Source organism: Microcaecilia unicolor, chromosome 1 (assembly GCF_901765095.1).
Source record: "Microcaecilia unicolor chromosome 1, aMicUni1.1, whole genome shotgun sequence".
Classification (NCBI taxonomy): domain Eukaryota; kingdom Metazoa; phylum Chordata; class Amphibia; order Gymnophiona; family Siphonopidae; genus Microcaecilia; species Microcaecilia unicolor.
The window spans coordinates 29892463-29913770 of record NC_044031.1 but is presented as its reverse complement, the minus strand read 5'-3'; the positions used below and the strand labels follow the sequence as shown (position 1 = coordinate 29913770).

The following is a 21308-nucleotide window of genomic DNA, read 5'->3' as shown; positions in this document are numbered from 1 at the left end:
TAAACTGGATTCGTGAGCCCTTGGGCCACTGTCGTAGAGCGACAGTGGCAGGCAAAACCCCCAACCAGGACTGGACAACACACCAACACAGCAGGGAATTGCAGACGCAGATAAACAGGCAAGGATACAGGACTGGAACAGACTTCACCTACACTTGACCACCATTCCCCAGGGGTTGATCCCGCAGGTGCAGGTGGCCGGCAGGACTTACAGGATCCAGGAACACACACAGGGAAAAGGACTTAAGAGCAAGCTTGACTAACAGGGCCAGAAATCAGGACACAACTGGGGAAACCTCCCCAGGTAACAGGACTCAGCAACAAGCTTGCACAAACAAGGACTGGAGGGAAAGGCAGAGGGAAACAAGAACACCAAATAGACCGACAAGGCTAAACCCAAAGCTGGGCTACAACTACTACCTAATACCTGAACACAACAGAAGGCTGAACACCAGGCAGCCAGCAACACACAGGGAAATAAAACAGAAAGCCCACAAACAGACATAACACTGAGGCAGCAGGCAGAAGTCCCCAAACCAATACACTAAGGCAGCAGGCAAAAGCCCACAAACAGACAGAACACTGAGCCAGAAGGCAGAAGCCCACAAACCAACACACTAAGGCAGCAGGCAGAAGCCCACAAACAGACACACTACTGCAGAAGGCAAAAGCCCGCAAACAGACACACAAAAGTAGGAGGCAAAAGCCCACAGACAAAACACAGAAGCAGAAGGCAAAAGCCCACAGACAGAACACTAAAGCCAAAGGCAAAAGCCCACAAACAGAACACAGAAGCAGAAGTGCAGATGCACACCAACTGACCTATAGCGATGCAAAGGCAAACTTAGAAAGTTCCCAGGTGAGGTCATCAGCAGGGTGGGGCTCGGCAACACAAAAGCAGAGCACAGCCTGGCTGGAACAGGATCCCGGAATGGACTAGCCTGGACTGGAACGGATTTCAGGATTTCCACCCAGGCTTCAGGATTTACACGCTGACTTAGCTTGGCTGGAGGAACCCCAAAGCAAGTCCGATAGGGAATATAGTCACAATTGTGACAATGCTCAGGAGGGATGGGGATCCCTCCTGAGTTTGTCTGGACCTTATATAAGGCTGATGCTCTCGGTGGTGGCCAAAAGACCTCACTTGGATTGGGCTGAGGATCTGGATGCCGTTTCCCTCCTGGGCTCAGAGGAGGTTTTTAGTGAGCTGGAGGAGGAAGATTCCCTGGATTCTTAGTCTTTCCTTAAGCGTAGTTTTGATTTATCAGCTCTAGTGCTGCAAGCGTCCGTTTGTGCGTGGCTAGTGGCCCGCGCTTGCTTTCGCTGGGCAGATTCGGTTTTGGACAGGGCTGATTTAGTGCAGCAGTTGGTGAAATTGGAGATGGGCTCTTCTTTCCTGGCTGATGGCCTTTATGATTTGCTACATGCATCAGCAAAGAATATGTCCCTTGTAGTTGAGGCACGGAGGGCACTTTGGCTACAGGGTTGTATTACCCTACCCACCCAGGTACCCTCCCAACACAGATTAGGCATTAATTTGGAGTCGTTATTCGATAAGAGGGCAGATCAAAGAGATAATGCAATCACAACGCGTTAAGCAGCAAACTTCTTCCCCTATGGGACAGAGAAGACAGATAAGGGCCCCAGAGCTTCAAAAAACGGGTTTTACGATTGTGACATCCTCTCACCTCCCTCGATTTAGAATTGCCCATTTAATGCCTAGTTCATCCATTCTGAGGGAGTTACATTGGACACCTGTAAAATATCGCACACTACTTAAACGTCTTCCTTCTAGAAACCTTTGTTCTTCTTAGCAGTGCTGTGCTGTGCTCATATCACCCCTCTCCTCAAGTCACTTCACTGGCTTCCGATCAAGTACCGTATACAGTTCAAGCTCCTCCTACTAACCTACAAATGCACTCAATCTGCAGCCCCTCATCACCTCTCTACCCTCATCTCCCTTTACACTCCTACCCGTAACCTCCGCTCTCAGGACAAATCCCTCCTCTCAGTACCCTTCACCACCGCCAACTCCAGTCTCCGCCCTTTCTGCCTCGCCTCACCCTATGCTTGGAATAAACTCCCTCAACCCATACGCCAAGCCCCCTCCCTGCCCATCTTCAAATCCTTGCTCAAAGCCCACCTATTCAATGTCGTTTTCGGCACCTAACCATTGTACCTGTATCCAGGAAATCTAGACTGCCCCCAATTTGATTGACTGCACTTTTGTCCTTTAGATTGTAAGCTCCTTAGAGCAGGGACTGTCCTTCTTTGTTAGATTGTAAAGCGCTGCGTAACCCTGGTAACGCTTTAGAAATGTTAAATAGTAGTAGTAGTGGTATAACACTTCTATGAGACAGTGTGTGTTTTCAGTATGATGTATACAACTGGAACAGTTTACCCTTGAAGTTGCGGTGGGAGTAGCATTATTTGATTCTTTGGGAAAAAAAATAAAGCCTTCACTGTTTTTCTTCTGCTTAACAATTTTATTTTGAATGATTTTCTCTTTCTATTATTTCTTTTTATGTGAACTATGTAAAAGTATGTTGATAGGTGTATATTTAATAAAATGAAATGAAAAAATAATGACACTTTGATGTAGGGTGTCCTGTTTGCTGTTCTAGGTATTGGTCACATTCAAGGATGTTGCTGCTTATTTCTTGGAAGTGGACTGGGACCTTCTGGGAGAATGGCAGAAGGAGCTGTACAAGAAGGTCATCAAGGAGATTCATGACATCCTCATGTCACGAGGTAAATGTGTGTTTTCTGTCATCTACCACGCAAGCACATAAAAATCACAGGAACCTAGATACCAAAGGCACCTGAAATTTAGATCCTGGCTTCTGATGCCATCCCATATTCAATACGAGCCTGTGAAAGACTCCACTGCTACAGGATCTGCAAAAGATGCTGCTCTCTGTTGTAAGATAAAATGTACAACTTAAACTAGAGGCATCACACAGCACCAGCAAGAGTCTCTCTCCCATTCCTATACAAAATATTTTGGCACAGAAGACCAGAGAGAGATTTCCTCTGAGACTTCTGCATAAGGTCATGACATATCAGCTGCACACAAGTCAGCTATACTGTACAACGTATAACCTCTCCAAATGGTAACCAGAAGATTGGCAGCTGCAATGCCTCCACCTAGGAGGGAAATGAAGAGAAATCTCTATACCAGAACATAGAGGTATAATCTTAATCAAGTGTCGGGCCACTGCTGCCTCTTCTCTCCAAGCTTTGTCGGTCAAATACACACACCCCAAGATACTTATACACTGATCTCCATGCACAAATCACGCACTGCTCCTTCAAAACATGAAGCAGAGGGAACCTCCCAAGGGATTCTACAAATACAATTTAAATATAATTTTCCTACTTCTTATTAACAGGTTATTCAATTGTTAATCCTGATGTTATATTCAAGATTAAAAAGGAAGATGAGAAATATTTCATTCAAAAATTTGAGTGGGAGGGAAAAGAAAATCCAAATGACTTCAACAGTAAGTAAATATTTTGGATTTAATGGGCTTTGCATTTTAGATCACAGGAGATGGGTCAATAACATCAAACGTTTGGACACTTAACACTAAATTAGGAAACTGATTTTATCTAGATACCTCGTGAATCCTTGTAAATGTGTTTTCTCATCACAGACCTTCCAATTGTAACATCTGTGTTCTCACTGAGTATTAAACAAGAGGAAGATGTCCCCTTCATGGAAAATCCTGAATCACAGATGTCTGAACAGACCCTGCCTTCTATAACAGGTAAGTATAGAATTCCTCCTGCACATCTTTACTAAAGTCAGCTGGAATCATTCAGGAATTCAGCGCTGGTGAGAAAAGTTTGTCATCTCCTCTCTCTGTCTGTTTCCCTACTTTGGACAGATTAAACTGTCTGTGGAGATGGAGGAGGCATGGATAGAGGTGGGTATCCCAGCAAAACCCTTCATCCTAGAGTGTCTTGGGGTTGAGAAATGTGCACTGTTGAATGGGCTGCTGGAGGTGGAGAGGCTTCAGCACTGTTGTGGAGGGACATGACTGATGAACATGGTTCAGTTTGACTTAGTCATGGACATTTTGCGTTGCTGATAGGTTAATGCAAATCACAGTGTATAATGCAGTTTATCGTAATGATGCCATTCCCAATTCCAAAATGGCAGCCACAACCTCATGCAGGCTGCCATGGGAAGTTTCGACTGCCATTTCTAACTTTATGTTTATTAATTTTCTAGTAAAATAACTGACAGCATCTCTTAACAGAAAAAATTAAGAACAAGTGTACATTTTGTTACACAACAAACTGCCACCTCCAATAATGAAAAACTAAAAGTAGACCCTCCCCATCCCTTCCCCTCACTCCCCTCCCCAAAACTCAGATTGTCCTTCCAACTAGAGGAATCGACCCACATTTCTTGATATTTGCATTTATTAGATGTTTTTTTTCTTTTTTTTTTTTAACTCTTCTTTATTGCAATTCAAAACTTGAACAATAGTCACACAGCTCATAGTAAAATATACAACACATTAATTGAGGCACATAGTTAAATATACAACACATTAATTGAGTCACCTTAATTTCTAACATTTTATCCCCACGAACCTCCTCCCCTCCCTCCACCTCCCTCCCTTCCTACCCTTTGCCCCCCCCCCTCAAAGTTAAGCATTCAATATTTTGCTTCTTGCTACTGTAGTGAGAGTGTCCCAAAATGGTGACCAGATACGACAGAATTGGTCGCCTCTCTTGGAGGCCAGGTCCCGAATCCCTTTCTTCTCCAAGGCACATTCCTGGATCATTGCCGATCTCCAGTGGGAAATACTCGGGCGATCCACATCCAGCCACAATTGCAGGATGACACGCTTTGCCATCAAAACTGCTGCATTTATTAGATTTTAAGGTAGTCAGTCTATATCGTTTGCATATAATATACAGTCTGTTTTGGCATGTCCTGTATATGCCAATGTGAGGCAATAAACAGTCGAGTTGCTGTAAAAAAACCAATATCATTAATTTATCCATAGCTCCTGTTATCCCTTCCACTCTCCCACTTAGTAGGGCATTTTCCATAGTACATGCCTTACGAGTCTCAAGTAACTGTTGCCCATATGCAGATACCTCCTTCCATAATTTCTGGACCTTAGGACATTCCCACCAGATGTGAGTATATATGTCCCCCTCCGGCTACACCCTCTCCAACATAAACCATCCCCTTTCCTCATAATGGCTTGCAGTTTAGATGGAGAGTAATGCCATCTCACCAGTACCTTAAGACCATTCTCAATAATGTGAGGTGCATGTGTCAATTTATGAGATCGCAAGAAGATATCTTTCCAGTTCTTCATAGAAAACTCTCTCGATCCCTGTCCCATGCCCCCTTGTAGGTAGCCTTCCATTTATCTAAGGTGCTGAGGAGCCCATAAACAAAAGATATATAACCTCTAATAAATTGTCCACCCACTAAATTTTCAAAAGCCGACTTCAGGCCTCCACCCCCTGCTATTAGTTGTTTTACCTGAATGAAATGTTTATCTTGAAGGTAAGAGAATAACATCTCTAGCTGCCAGTTGATAGTGAATTTGTAACGTTCCAAAATGTAGAATTTGATTATCTCCTATAAATTGACCAAAATAGAGAAGACCATGGGGCTCATTTTCAAAGCACTTAGCCTCCCAAAGTTCCATAGAAACCTATGGAACTTAGCCTCCCAAAGTGCTTTGAAAATATGCCTCCATGTCTTTCCCATCTTTGAAACAAGCTGTTGCCTAGCTTGTATGTCCCATGTCTTATTCTTAGTGGTCCTCGTAAACGGGTTTTGGACCTCTTGAATGTGTTTGAGCATGCTAGCTGCCCAGGAGAGAAACTTCAACTGAAACGTACTAGCCTCTTGTTCTGCTAGCACCCATTGTTTGGGTAGGGTTGGGTTGGGGGTACCTGCTACTCTAACACTGCCTTAGGTTGTGCAGCTTGGTAGTATTTTTCCAGATTGGGTATATCCATCGCCCCATTCCCTTTAGATTGGAACACAGCCTCCCGGGCTACTCTGGATCTCTTTTTTCCCTATATAAAGCAAAATATCTTTCTATGAAGTAGTTCAACAGGGAGAACTTGGAATAAATATAAAAATTTAAGGAGAACCATCATTCTCACTGCCTTCATCCTTCCTATCCTGGATGGTATTAATTAATCCCACCTCTCTAAATCTCGGTACCAACTACAGAGTGTCTCCCAGTCCGCCCCAAGTTTAATACCGAAATACTAAACCCATTGAAAGGGAAAACGTTTCCTAAGATTTGTCCCCTGCATTTTGGAAAGGGATATATTCAAAATCTCTGTCTTAGTGGGGTTAGCTTTGAATCCCAACAAGCTTCCATATTCTGCCATTTGCTCCTGTAAAGCCATTTGGGCTTTTTCTGTACCTTGAGTCAATATCAAAAGATGATCTGCAAACAAGGACACTCTATGTTCCTTACCTCCTATTAAGTCCTTTAATTTCCCTAAACTTTTGTGCCAGAGGTTCTACCACCAAGGCAAGCAACAGGGGCGACACTGCTACTGCTATCGTAGGTATCCACTCTTGATGTGCCTTCCAAAAGATAAAATAACTGTGACGAAACACTGAGTTTCTAAGCCTGAAAACTGTATTATTTCATGAAATGTTTTTCTACTAGTTGGCTAGCAGATGGCTCTTGTTTTGAGTTTTAAAGCTGTAGCAGAAAAAAAGGCTTTCTCTTTTCCAGTTTAAGCTTATGGAAAGGCAATCTGCAATCATTGGCCAGATACTTTCAAAGTTGATGCCCTGGGGCTCTGATTAGCCCTGGACTTCAAACTAGCCAGGAGGTACTGGATTTTTCTTTATTTTCAGTGTGGGGCTACAGAGGAGGAACATCTCTGTCCTGAGATCTTGTTCATGGCTTGTGAACAGTTTAGTTCCTGAACTCCCCAGGTAGTAACAAGTGTTAGATAGTTCTAATGTTGGCCTTGTTTTGGTGGTTATCTGGTATTGCTTGCTGTAATTTTTCATCTGGTTTTTCAAACATTCACTGTTCATTTTCATGATAATAAACCTATAGTTTATTAGTTCTGCCGTCCTGGACTGACTAAGAATCCTGGCTTATGATTTTGGGTTTGCTTTCTAGAAACTGTGGAACTCCAGAAATCACCAGAGAATAATCTGAGAGTTGGAGACTAGCTCAGAGGCAAGCAGGACACAGTCGGTGGGAGGAGGGTGCTAGTATAGAGCACATGCCCAGGTGCAGGCGGTCCTGAGCAATGTGGGAGACAGACCCTCCAGGTGGCCACAGGGTTAACCCCAGGCGGGTGCTAGGCATTTGGTGACAATAATACTTTGTTTTTATAGTCCGCAATACCTCGCAGTTTTATGTGGGTTACATACAATAATGAGACTAGACAAACCAGAAATTACAGCATAACATTATCATGAATTAAAACTAATATGTTAATTTCCTTCCATAATTTATTTATTTATTTCAGAACATTTATACCCCACCTTATACCACTTAAAGCAGCCTCAAAGCAGCTTACAATGAACTGTAAAGTCAAGTACAATGACAATAAAGAGGGCAGAAGAATCAGAGGGAGAAGGAAAGGGAAGGGAAAATGCACTGGAAGGCTGTGGCCAGGTCAGAGGGAGTACAGGTACAATGGAAACAGAAAATTGATTAGATAAGAAGAAACAAAAAGGAAGGGTGAGAGAGTCCAAAATGGGTAGAAAAGACTTCAGATGATAATTGGGGGTCGAGGTGTAGACTGAACCTCCCTTTGCTGCCTGCAGAGAGCAAGGTGGATTGAACAGTGAGACGATGATGAGATGCGAGCGACCCAGCAGTCCGACTCGAAGAAGCAGGCTGCAGAAGAAGGTGAAAGCTGCTTCCCAACCAACCGCTCCAGTTCCTGAGACGAGGGACGCATCCACCAGGCGACACAGAGCCCTGGGATTGAGGCTGGAGGAGTGGCCTAGTGGTTAGGGTGGTGCACTTTGGTCCTGGGGAACTGAGGAACTGAGTTTGATTCCCGGCACAGGTAGCTCCTTGTGACTCTGGGCAAGTCACTTAACCCTCCATTGCCTGCTGCATTGAGCCTGCCATGAGTGGGAAAGCGCGGGGTACAAATGTAATAAAAATAAAAGAATGGCAGAGAAAACATCCTCTTGCTTGAAATCGATGTCTTGTGCCTCCTTAAACTCAGTGCTGGATTGGTGATTCAATAGGACCCCTTGGCTGAACAAATTTGTTTTGAGCTTGATGCCTGAACGATCCAGGAAGAAATTTCCTTGTCTATTTTAGCAGTCTGATACGAAAGCAAAGAGTCTAAACACCTCTTTTGTATTTCACCCTTCATAGATTGAAAGTACTCTTCTACCATCTGCTGCTTGCCTTCCAGTAATAAATCCTACCTGATCAGGGTTAATTATAGTGGGCCGTGAGAGAGGGATTGACATAGAGGCAGAAAACACTCCCTCACTGGGATGTATCCTATCCGGCTCCATAGCTTTTTCCACTTTCAGGTTTTCAAACCGTTTATAAACGCTTTCTTCTATGAACGGCGCAGTATCCACTCCATTCTCCGATATTCCCTCCTCAACCAACTATGATCCTTCTCCAGAATTTTCTTCCATGAACACTGAAGAGAAGTATTTGTTCAGCACATTCACTTTATCCTCGTCACTCTCCACATAGCTATTCTCAGCATCTTTCAGTCTTGCAATTCCTTTCCCCAATATATCTAAAAAAAGGTCTTGTCACCTCTCTTTACATCTTTAGCCATTTTTCTTCTGCCTGCGCTGTCACTAGCTGTATTTCCTTCGTCGCTTCTTTAAGTTTAATCCAATAATCTTTTCCGTGATTCTCTCGTTGCGTTCTTTTGTATTTCTTGAACAAAGCCTCTTTTGCTCCTATTTTTTCAGCTACTTGTTTGGAGAACCACATAGGCTTTTGTTTACTTTCCTTGTGTAAAGATCGGTTGCCCTATTTATAGCAGTTTTCAGCTTGGACCCTGCACTTGCGCTTCACCTATCCTGACCCATGCCATCAGCTCCTTCTTCAGATATTCCCCCATTTTACCAAAATCAGTACATCTGTATCTTAAAACACCTAGCACCTGCCTGGGGTTACCCTGCGGCCACCTGAAGAGTCTGCCCATCACTTTTACTCTGTTCCCCTCCCCTCTACCTATACCCTCTAGCCCCATCTACCTTCTGCTCCTCCCCCACCGCAGCCCCATCTTCTACTTCATTCCCGTCCCCTCTACCCATAACCCCTAGCCCCATCTAACTCCTGCTCCTTCCCCCAGCCCCATCCATCTTCTGCTCTGTTCCCTCCCCCACAAGCCCTCTACCCCTAGCCCCATCTGCCTCCTGCTCCCCCCCCCACCCCATCCATCTTCTGCTCCTTCCTTCCTCCCCCCACACACCAGTTTCATCCATTTTCTGCTTTCCAGGATCTCTTGTCTATTTGACTTTTTTTCCGCCATCGTTTCCTCTGTGTCCTGTATCTGCCTTCTGTGTCCCCATTCCTCCCCCGTCCCATTTCTCCCCTTCTATTCTCTGCACTTCCACCCTAGCCTCTTCTCAATCTCCCCAGCCTCTTCACTCTCTCTCTCTCTCTCTCTCTCTCTGCCCCCTGCAGTAAAGCTGCTTCTTCTCTCTCTCTATACCCCTTGCCATCCAGCCTCTTCTGTCTTTTTCTCTCTCTTTCGGTCCCATGCAATGTCTCTTCTATCCCTCATTCTCTCTCTGTTCCTCCTGCCATACAGCCTTCTCTCTTTCTGTGCCCCCTGCCATTTTTCATCTTTTCTCTCTCTCTCTGTTTTGTTCTTACCAAAGTTAAAATAAGAAAGTATTTTGCAGCAAAAATAACGCAGGGTAATTGGGCTACACAGGCAAAAGGGAGAAGCCGGCTGGAGGAACACCTATATCTCATTGTTAGGTGAGACCAACAAGTGAGAGATGGTCAGTAGTCTTCTTGCCCCTTCCTTACAAGAGACAAGTTCTCTTAGCTTAGAATTCAAAGAAGTTGGTTCTGTAAAATGTCATTTAATTTTTGATTGAGAAGGCACATAAAAGATGCATTTCCTGGGTCCCAATTGGGCCCGTTCTTGTTAGAACTTCTTATCGCAGTTATAGAAAGTAAGGGGTCATGGTTCTGAGGAAAAGGTGATGTTCTCAGGAACCAGTTACATAAGTACATAAGTAGTGCCATACTGGGAAAGACCAAAGGTCCATCTAGCCCAGCATCCTGTCACCGACAGTGGCCAATCCAGGTCAAGGGCACCTGGCACGCTCCCCAAACGTAAAAACATTCCAGACAAGTTATACCTAAAAATGCGGAATTTTTCCAAGTCCATTTAATAGCGGTCTATGGACTTGTCCTTTAGGAATCTATCTAACCCCTTTTTAAACTCCGTCAAGCTAACCGCCCGTACCACGTTCTCCGGCAATGAATTCCAGAGTCTAATTACACGTTGGGTGAAGAAAAATTTTCTCCGATTCGTTTTAAATTTACCACACTGTAGCTTCAACTCATGCCCTCTAGTCCTAGTATTTTTGGATAGCGTGAACAGTCGCTTCACATCCACCCGATCCATTCCACTCATTATTTTATACACTTCTATCATATCTCCCCTCAGCCGTCTCTTCTCCAAGCTGAAAAGCCCTAGCCTTCTCAGCCTCTCTTCATAGGAAAGTCGTCCCATCCCCACTATCATTTTCGTCGCCCTTCGCTGTACCTTTTCCAATTCTACTATATCTTTTTTGAGATACGGAGACCAGTACTGAACACAATACTCCAGGTGCGGTCGCACCATGGAGCGATACAACGGCATTATAACATCCGCACACCTGGACTCCATACCCTTCTTAATAACACCCAACATTCTATTCGCTTTCCTAGCCGCAGCAGCACACTGAGCAGAAGGTTTCAGCGTATCATCGACGACGACACCCAGATCCCTTTCTTGATCCGTAACTCCTAACGCGGAACCTTGCAAGACGTAGCTATAATTCGGGTTCCTCTTACCCACATGCATCACTTTGCACTTGTCAACATTGAACTTCATCTGCCACTTGCACGCCCATTCTCCCAGTCTCGCAAGGTCCTCCTGTAATCGTTCACATTCCTCCTGCGACTTGACGACCCTGAATAATTTTGTGTCATCGGCGAATTTAATTACCTCACTAGTTATTCCCATCTCTAGGTCATTTATAAATACATTAAAAAGCAACGGACCCAGCACAGACCCCTGCGGGACCCCACTAACTACCCTCCTCCACTGAGAATACTGGCCACGCAATCCTACTCTCTGCTTCCTATCTTTCAACCAGTTCTTAATCCATAATAATACCCTACCTCCGATTCCATGACTCTGCAATTTCTTCAGGAGTCTTTCGTGCGGCACTTTGTCAAACGCCTTCTGAAAATCCAGATATACAATATCAACCGGCTCCCCATTGTCCACATGTTTGCTTACCCCCTCAAAAAAATGCATTAGATTGGTGAGGCAAGACTTCCCTTCACTAAATCCGTGCTGACTTTGTCTCATCAGTCCATGTTTTTGTATATGCTCTGCAATTTTATTCTTAATAATAGCCTCCACCATCTTGCCCGGCACCGACGTCAGACTCACCGGTCTATAATTTCCCGGATCTCCTCTGGAACCTTTCTTAAAAATCGGAGTAACATTGGCTACCCTCCAGTCTTCCGGTATTACACTCGATTTTAGGGACAGATTGCATATTTCTAACAGTAGCTCCGCAAGTTCATTTTTTAGTTCTATTAATACTCTGGGATGAATACCATCAGGTCCCGGTGATTTACTACTCTTCAGCTTGCTGAACTGACCCATTACATCCTCCAAGGTTACAGAGAATTTGTTTAGTTTCTCCGACTCCCCCGCTTCAAATATTCTTTCCGGCACCGGTGTCCCCCCCAAATCCTCCTCGGTGAAGACCGAAGCAAAGAATTCATTTAATTTCTCCGCTACGGCTTTGTCCTCCTTGATCGCCCCTTTAACACCATTTTCGTCCAGCGGCCCAACCGACTCTTTGGCCGGTTTCCTGCTTTTAATGTATCTAAAAAAGTTTTTACTATGTATTTTTGCTTCCAACGCTAATTTCTTCTCAAAGTCCTTTTTTGCCCTCCTTATCTCCGCTTTGCATTTGGCTTGGCATTCCTTATGATCTATCCTGTTACTTTCAGTTGGTTCTCTTCTCCACTTTCTGAAGGATTGTTTTTTGGCTCTAATGATTTCCTTTATCTTACTGTTTAGCCACGCCGGCTGACGTTTAGTCTTTTTTCCCTTTTTTCTAATACGTGGAATATATTTGTCCTGAACCTCCAGGATGGTTTTATTGTTCCATCTTTTCTCTCTCGCCTTAAGGCACCCAGGTCTCTTCATCTGTCTTGTTCCCTCCATAACCCTCCAGCCATAATATAGCGCTGATGGAAACACTGGCCACCTGCTTCCTTCTCTCCAGCTATTTCCCTCTTCATCAAACATAGTCGTGGACATAATTATACTGTAGCAGAGTTCCTCTCAGGGAAAGGGGGAGGTTTCTTCTGAGGTAATTTAATTGCTTTGGCCTGAGTAGTGCAGGGGAATGTTTTTGTGTTTTGTTTAATCCACAGTAAGAGAAATGTATTCCATATCATCATGCTGATCAATCCATAGACTGGTGGGTTGTGTCCATCTACCAGCAGGTGGAGATAGAGAGCAATCCTTTTGCCTCCCTATATGTGGTCATGTGCTGCCGGAAACTCCTCAGTATGTTCTCTATCTCAGCAGGTGGTGGTCACACACAGTAGCAGCTCTGGCTAGGCCTCCAAGCCTAATTTTTAGGTTTTGTTGAGTGCCTGGGGTTGAGGGCTCTTCTTGAGCAAGTGCAAACCTGGTGGTGCCAGGTCCCTCCTTTTCTCCCCCCTCCCGCTGGCTCCGTTTAAAAAAAAAAAAAAAAAAATTTTGGACATCCTTAAGGGCGTTTATTTCGACGTTTATTTAAACGTTTATTGCAGCTACTCACTGGGACACCAGGTCGTTACAGCTCGGAGCGGAAAGCAGGTAATTTTACCTTTTGTAGCGGGCAGGGGGTTCCCCGATTGATCTCCACGTGGCTGATGGCGTCGGAGGGCGAGGGCGCAAAGAATCGCTCCCCGGACCGCATGTGCGCGTCTAACGGGGATGCGGGGGTTTTAAAGTCTGATTCGCCCTTGTTGGGTGTCAGTTTGGAGGCCGGTCAGTGTCCCGGTTCTTCCTCCGGTGCGGCAGTTTTTCCCGCCATAAACGCCCATCCTCCGCTGCTCGCCTCCGCCATCTTGGCCGGCCACGCTGCTCGGACGGCTTCTTCTTGGGCCGCCCTTGAGGTGGGAGACGTTAATGCCATGGCCGCCCTTCATTTGGGCGACGGCAGAAAAGCGGCTAAAGTTAAGCGCCGTTCTTCCCGCGCGGCTCCTTTGCGGAGTGTCGCGCCGGACGCCATCTTGGATGCGCAGCATGTTTCTCCCCCGCTCTTGCGAGCGCCGGTTTAGGGTGCGTCTAGGGCTGTGGCCCAGGCTGCTGAAGTGCACAGTCTGGGGGGTTTCTCCCCCGAGTTTATTTTGCTGCTGCATCAGGCCTTCCTTATGCAAAACGCTGCCCTTGCTCCCTTGTCCGATAAAGGGATTGAGGCCCCCGGAAGTAAACGCCCTCGGGTGGATTTCCAGGTCTTAGAGGACTCTGTCTCCTCTGATGTAGATGAGGGCAGCGTATCTGAGTTCTCCCAACGGTCCTTTGGGGATTCCTTGGAGGAGACGGATTCCCGCTCGGATGGAGCGGATGACCCCTCTGCAGCGCGGATCTTTCGCTCAGAGGACTTGCACAACCTGTTAATGCAGGCCATGAGCATTTTGAAGATTTCCTCTCCAGAGGACGTCTCTCCCTCAGCCCCTGTTGGCTCCGCCATTATGCTGGGGACGAAGCACCCGCCTAGAACCTTCCACGTGCATGATGCCATGCGCACCTTGATTTCGGCTCAATGGGATGTCCCGGAAGCGAGCCTCAAAGTGGCTAGGGCTATGTCCCGCCTCTATCCTTTGCCTGAAAGTGAACGGGAGACCTTTCTTTGGCCTACCGTGGATTCTTTAATCACTGCAGTGACTAAGAAAACGGCGTTGCCGGTGGAAGGTGGCACGGCCCTAAAGGACGCCCAAGACAGAAGATTGGAGGTGGCCTTAAGATCGTCCTTCGAGGCGGCTGCTTTAAGTTTGCAGGCCTCAGTTTGTGGCTCCTATGTGGCCAGGGCGTGCCTGACGATTGTGCAGCGGGCTTCCCCCTTGGATCCTTCCTTGAGGGCTGACTGGCCGGCCCTGGAATCGGGCCTGGCTTATTTGGCAGACTTACTGTATGATGTCTTGAGAGCCTCGGCTAAAGGTATGGCTCAGACAGTCTCTGCGCGGCGGTGGCTTTGACTGAAGCATTGGTCTGCTGACCACGCATCTAAGTCCCGCCTGGCTAAGTTGCCTTTTAAAGGCAAGCTGCTCTTTGGGGTCGAGCTGGACAAAATTGTGACCGATCTCGGCACGTCTAAGGGCAAGAGGGTTACCAGAGGTCAGGGCTCGGGCCAGTGGTGCTCGCCCTGGTAACTCCAGAGGACGGTTTCAGGAAGCCTGTCGGTACCGCCCGGGCAAGTCGGGCTCCTCTGCCCCCTCTTCCTTCAAAAGGAACTTCTCCCCCAAGCAGCATTCCTTTCGCAGAGACCGCCGTCCCGGAGGTGCGCCCTCCGGTCCTCCCCCAGGGTCTCGTACCCAATGACGGGGCCCTGGTCCATGGCCCAGTGCAGATTGGAGGACGCCTGTCCTCGTTTCTGGGCGAGTGGACCAGGGTAACTTCAGACGCTTGGGTTCTGGAAGTCATCAGAGACGGCTACAAGCTAGAGTTCTGCCGACCCTTAAGAGACGGGTTTGTACTCTCTCCCTGCAAGTCTCCGGTCAAAGCTGTGGCAGTGCAGCAGACCTTGGACAACCTGATACGCCTGGGTGCGGTCGTTCCGGTGCCAGAAAATCAGATTGGCAAGAGACGTTACTCCATTTACTTTGTGGTACCAAAGAAAGGAGGTTCTGTCCGGCCTATCCTCGACCTCAAAGGGGTCAATCGGGCCTTGAAAGTGCGGCACTTTCGCATGGAGACTCTCCGCTCTGTTATAGCGGCAGTGAAGGCAGGGGAGTTCTTGGCTTCCTTGGACATCAAGGAAGCGTACCTGCATATTCCCATCTGGCCTCCTCATCAACGCTTTCTGCGTTTTGCAGTCCTGGGCCGACACTTCCAGTTCAGAGCCCTCCCTTTTGGGTTGGCTACTGCTCCGCGGACCTTCTCCAAAGTCATGGTGGTCATCGCGGCCTTCCTGCGAAAGGAAGGAGTACAAGTCCATCCTTATCTGGACGACTGGTTGATCCGAGCCCCCTCTTATGCAGAGTGCGGCAAAGCTGTGGACCGGGTGGTTGCTCTTTTGAGCTCCCTGGGGTGGATCATCAACTGGGAGAAGAGCCAGCTGCGCCCGACTCAGTCCCTGGAGTATCTGGGAGTTCGATTCGACACCCAAGTGGGCAGAGTGTTCCTGCCAGACAATCGGATTGTCAAACTTCAGGCTCATGTGGACCAGTTCCTAGTAGCCTCTCATCTTCGGGCTTGGGACTATGTGCAGCTGTTGGGCTCTATGACGGCCACGATGGAAGTAGTGCCCTGGGCCAGGGCTCATATGAGACCACTACAACACTCTCTGCTGCAGCGCTGGACTCCGGTGTCGGAGGATTATGCTGTGCGCCTTCCCTTGGACCCAGCAGTGCGCAAGACGCTGAGCTGGTGGCTGCAGACAGACAAGTTGTCTGCAGGAATGCCTCTGGTGACCCCGGAGTGGATTGTCGTCACGACGGACGCCTCTTTGTCGGGCTGGGGAGCCCACTGCTTGGGAAGGACAGCGCAGGGGCTCTGGTCTCCTGCAGAGGCAAAGTGGTCTATCAACCTCCTGGAACTCAGAGCCAATCGGTTGGCGCTTTTGGAGTTCATCCCGGTACTGGCGTTGAAGCCAGTACGGGTCCTGTCGGACAATGCCACGGCTGTGGCCTATGTCAACCGCCAGGGAGGTACCAAGAGCGCCCCTCTAGCCAAGGAGGCCATGAATCTATGCCAGTGGGCGGAAGCGAACCTGGAACAGCTGTCAGCGGCCCACATTGCCGGAGTCATGAATGTCAAGGCGGACTTTCTCAGTCGCCATACCTTGGATCCCAGAGAGTGGCAGCTATCTGCTCAGGCGTTCTTGGACATCACGAAGCGCTGGGGCCAGCCGAGCCTAGATCTGATGGCGTCATCGGCCAATTGCCAAGTGCCGCGCTTTTTCAGCAGAGGACGGGACCCTCGATCCCTGGGAGTAGATGCTCTTCTCCAACAGTGGCCGACACAGGAGCTTCTCTATGTGTTCCCACCCTGGCCCATGTTGGGCAGGGTGCTAGACCGGGTGGCAAAGCATCCGGGCCGGATAATCCTGGTGGGTCCGGACTGGCCCAGATGTCCCTGGTATGCGGACTTGATCAGGCTCTCAGTGGACGATCCTCTGCGGCTGCCAGTGGAGCAGGGCCTGTTGCATCAGGGTCCCGTGGTGATGGAGGATCCCTCCCCCTTTGGTCTTACGGCCTGGCTATTGAGCGGCAGCGTCTGAGAAAGATGGGCTTCTCAGACAAGGTCATCACCACTATGCTGAGAGCGAGGAAGCGCTCTACTTCTACTGCTTACGCCGTGGTTTGGCGTATATTTGCAGCGTGGTGTGAAGCAGGCTCACTTTCTCCCTTCACTGCTCCAATTTCTTCAGTGTTGGCGTTCCTGCAAGAAGGTCTGGAGAAAGGCCTGTCGCTCAGTTCCCTTAAAGTCCAGGTAGCGGCTCTGGCTTGCTTCAGAGGCCACCTGAAGGGTGCTTCCCTTGCTTCGCAGCCAGATGTGGTGCGCTTTCTCAAGGGAGTTAATCACCTGCGCCCTCCTCTGCACTCAGTGGTGCCTGCGTGGAATCTCAACCTGGTGCTAAGAGCCTTGCAGAAGCCGCCTTTTGAACCCTTGTCGAGGGCATCTCTGCAAGACCTGACGTTGAAAGCAGTCTTTTTGGTGGCTATCACTTCAGCCAGAAGAGTTTCCGAGCTCCAGGCACTCTCATGTCGAGAGCCCTTTCTGCAGTTCACTGAGGCAGGAGTGTCTATTCGCACAGTGCCTTCCTTCCTGCCCAAGATTGTTTCTCGCTTCCATGTGAATCAGCAGCTCTGTCTCCCTTCCTTTCGTAGAGAGGACTACCCAGAGGAATACTCTGCTCTCAAATATCTGGATGTGAGACGAGTCATCATCAGATACTTGGAAGTGACCAATGATTTCCGGAAGTCGGATCATCTGTTTGTCCTGTTTGCAGGTCCTCGTAAGGGTCTGCAGGCTGCTAAGCCTACAGTGGCAAGATGGGTCAAGGAAGCCATTGCAGCGGCTTATGTGGCCGCGGGGAAGGTGCCGCCTATCCAGCTGAAGGCTCACTCCACTAGAGCTCAGGCGGCCTCGATGGCAGAGGCCGGGTCCTTCTCCTTGGAAGAGATTTGCAAGGCGGCAACTTGGGCATTGGCCCATACCTTCTCCAGGCATTACCGCTTGACTGTGGCTGCTCGGGCGGAGGCCCGGTTTGGAGCTTCAGTGTTGCGGTCAGGGATTTCAATGTCCCGCCCTGGGTGAGTACTGCTTCGGTACATCCCACCAGTCTATGGATTGATCAGCATGATGATATGGAAGGTAAAATTATGTATCATACCTGATAATTTTCTTTCCATTAATCATAGCTGATCAATCCATAGCCCCTCCAGATATCTGTATTGTTTATATTCTGGTTGCATTTCAGGTTCAAGTTTAGTCTTCAGTTCCTGATCAGGAGGACTTCCTGTTCAAGTTTTTCAATGGATTCTTCAAGAGTTGAGACGAATTTGTGTTACAGTGAGCTGCTGCATTCCTCTCCCCTCCGTTTTACGGGGCTGGATTGAGACTTAAATTCTGCCGGCGCTCCCTCCCGCTTCGTGCGGCAGTTGGGCAGCTTTGTACCCCTCCTGCTTCGGCGGTGTTAGGGTCAGTCAGCTCCTCCCGCGGTTGCGGTTGCAGGATAAGCCAGATCCCCCCGCATCGGCAGGTGTGGTGTCCCTCCCCCGCTCCGCGGGGATGAGCTGGACGGATTCCCCTCCCCCACTTGTGTGGGGATGAGCTGGGTTAATTCCCCTCCCCCGTTTCGGCGGTGGTGAGCTGGGCAGAGTGTCCCTTTGTGGGTGTAATTCTCTAAGTGCTGAGTCCTGCGGATGGAGCTTGGATATCGACATACTGAGGAGTTTCCGGCAGCACATGACCACATATAGGGAGGCAAAAGGATTGCTCTCTATCTCCACGTGCTGGTAGATGGACACAACCCACCAGTCTATGGATTGATCAGCTATGATTAATGGAAAGAAAATTATCAGGTATGATACATAATTTTACCTTTAATATCTTCATACCTCTAAATCTGTACCCTTCAGATTAACTAGGACTTATTCTCAAGAATCCCCTGGGGCTGCCTAACCCCCAATGTTCAGTGGCATTAAAGCAGGTAGTACCGGTACCCTGAATATTGCCTCTGATCGCTCACAAAATAAGGGGCGGTTATGAGGGGGAGGCATATAGGAGGAGCCCTGGGTTATGCAGGTGTCGGCTGGCTCACATAGGACATGAACTACTGAATATCGGGCTGGCACCCACATAACTTATTTTTAATTTTTTTATTTCAACCTCCCCCCAGCTCTCTTGACAATGTTCCATCCTCCCCACCCCTCAGTTCTACCTGTAGCCCAGGTGCTCCAGTGGATTTTCTGGGGTAGGTGCACATTCTCCTCGCGCCTGCCCACCTTAAGTATATACTTTTCCATAGCTGTAAAATTAATGATCGTACTCTTTATCCAACAGATGATGGATTTGGGAATGAGAGTGAAAGAGTGAGAATGTGCGATGAGCAGCAGAAAGAGGAATGGAAACAAGAAGACTCCTCCAGAGACAGCACAGATCCTTCAGCAGACTGTGAAGGAGGTATCGGTAGCATAATACCAACCGATGAGAAAGCAGCAGCTCAGAAAGGAGAAAGATTAGAAAGACAAAAGAGAAACTGTAGCTTTTTCCCAAGACTTGTACAACCTGGAAGACTCAACAGTGAGAGAGATTTTAAAAGTGCTGATGTTTGGGAAACCTTTACTACCGAGTCCAATTTTATTGAGCACCAGATCAGTGGGCTTAGGACTGAAGTTCATGACTGTCAAGGTATGCACAAAACTAACCCATCTGGATACTCTGGAAACTGTGAAAAACCATGTAAATGTTCAGAATGTGATAAATGTTTGAGAACCAAGGTGAACCTGGAAAGCCACAAAATGACTCATAATGGACCATTTGCATGTTCAGAATGTGATAAATCTTTTAGCGTCAAAGGGCACCTGAAATGTCACGAAATGACTTATACAGCAGAGAAACCATTTAACTGTTCTGAATGTGGGTTCAGAACCAAGGGAAACCTGGAAATCCACAAAATGACCCATACAGGAGAGAAACCATTTCAATGTTCAGACTGTGATAAATGGTTTAGAACCAAGGGTACGATGAAACAACACAAAAGACTCATACAGGAGAGAAACCATTTAGCTGTTCAGAATGTGATAAATGTTTCAAAAGCAAGTTCAACCTGAAAAATCACAAAAGAACTCATACAGGAGAGAAACCATTTCAATGTTCAGAATGCAATAAATGGTTCAGAACCAAGGGTACGATGAAACAGCACAAAATGACTCATACAGGAGGGAAACCATTTCAATGTTCAGAGTGTGATAAATGTTTTTCAACCAAGGTGAACCTGAAAAGGCACAAAATGACTCATACAGGAGAGAAACCTTTTCAATGTTCAGAATGTGATAAATGTTTCATAATCAAGGCCGAGCTGAAAAATCATGAAAGAACTCATACAGGAGAGAAGCCATTTAACTGTTCAGAATGTGATAAATGTTTCATAACCAAGGCCAAGATGAAACGTCACAAAATGGCTCATACAGGAAAGAAACCATTTCCATGTTCAGAATGTGTTAAATGTTTCCATAGGAAGGACCAACTGATACGGCACAAAAGGACTCATATGGGAGAGAAACCATTTCAATGTTCAGAATGTGATAAATATTACCATAGGAAGGACAAACTGAAACACCACGAAAGGACTCATATGGGAGACAAACCATAAGTGTTCCAAATGTGATAAATGTTTCAGAAGGAAGGCCAAGGAGAATGTTCACGAAAACTCATAAGGAAGAAAAAACATTTTAATATTAAGTATTTGATAAATGTTTTAATAAGAAGGTCCAATTGAAATAGCACAAAAGGACTCATATGGGAGGGAAACCATTTAAATGTTTAGAATGTGATAAATGTTTCAGAGGGAAGAACCATCTGACTCGGCTTGCAATAAATCACAGTAGAAAAACCACGTAAATATTCAAGATGTTATACATGTTCAGTTACTGTCAGAGAGGAAGGTCAGAGCAGGCCAATGGCCTGCACAAACAACTAGGAAATCTGAAAAAAGGGATTGCATAGGCCTGTCACATAGTTTAAGGCATTAAGACATGCTTAAGAGCAAGGATTGTGGACCAGTATGTGTGCACTGTGTGGCAGTTCGGTACAGAGTGTTCAGGAGTTCATTGCACTTTAAGCATTGTAAAAATAGTAACATTATAAGCTCTTCTGGGCAGGGAGTTACATATTTGAATTATATTAGCTTTACTTATATAAATTTCATTAAGGTAAGCCTGTATGGAGATATGTACTTTAACATTTATTCTGTTCATTATTTCCACTGCTTCTAAGCTTGTATTCTAAGCAGATAAGGAAGGTACCAGGAGCAAACTGTCTCTGCAATGTTAGGAATTTAGAGAAAAAACTGTAGCTGGACATGACATAGAAACAAGTTAGAAGATGGGAAAGATGGTTATGGAATATGGGACGGATGGAATTTTTGTCTGCTGCTTGAATTAAGAAAAATAAAGAGAATCTTGCTGAATTTGACAGCTGGATGTGTGAGAATTTTGGGGGTAAGACGTCCCCATCGCAGAGGTGGTGTGAAGAGGTTAAACCTCACGGTGAGTGTATGGTGGGCTGGTTACAGAGACCGAGATGCAAATGGCATATAATGAATCATACAAAAGAGAAACCATTTAAATTTTCCTGAATGCCATATCGAGCTGCAACGAC

The 21308-nt window shown here is 46.8% G+C and overlaps 1 protein-coding gene across 1 annotated transcript in view; it reads left to right on the top strand.

Annotated features, from left to right (window-relative positions):
- The window catches only part of LOC115463006 (zinc finger protein 501-like), a 32991-nt gene extending 11915 nt beyond the window's left edge, over nt 1–21076 (top strand). The window contains exons 2-4 of the mRNA XM_030193200.1: nt 3656–3769; nt 18990–19426; nt 19660–21076. Of these exons, the coding sequence (XP_030049060.1) occupies nt 3656–3769; nt 18990–19426; nt 19660–20301 (1193 nt within the window). The 3' untranslated portion in view covers nt 20302–21076. The remainder of the gene's footprint in view (nt 1–3655; nt 3770–18989; nt 19427–19659) is intronic.
- Nucleotides 21077–21308: the final 232 nt, after the last annotated feature.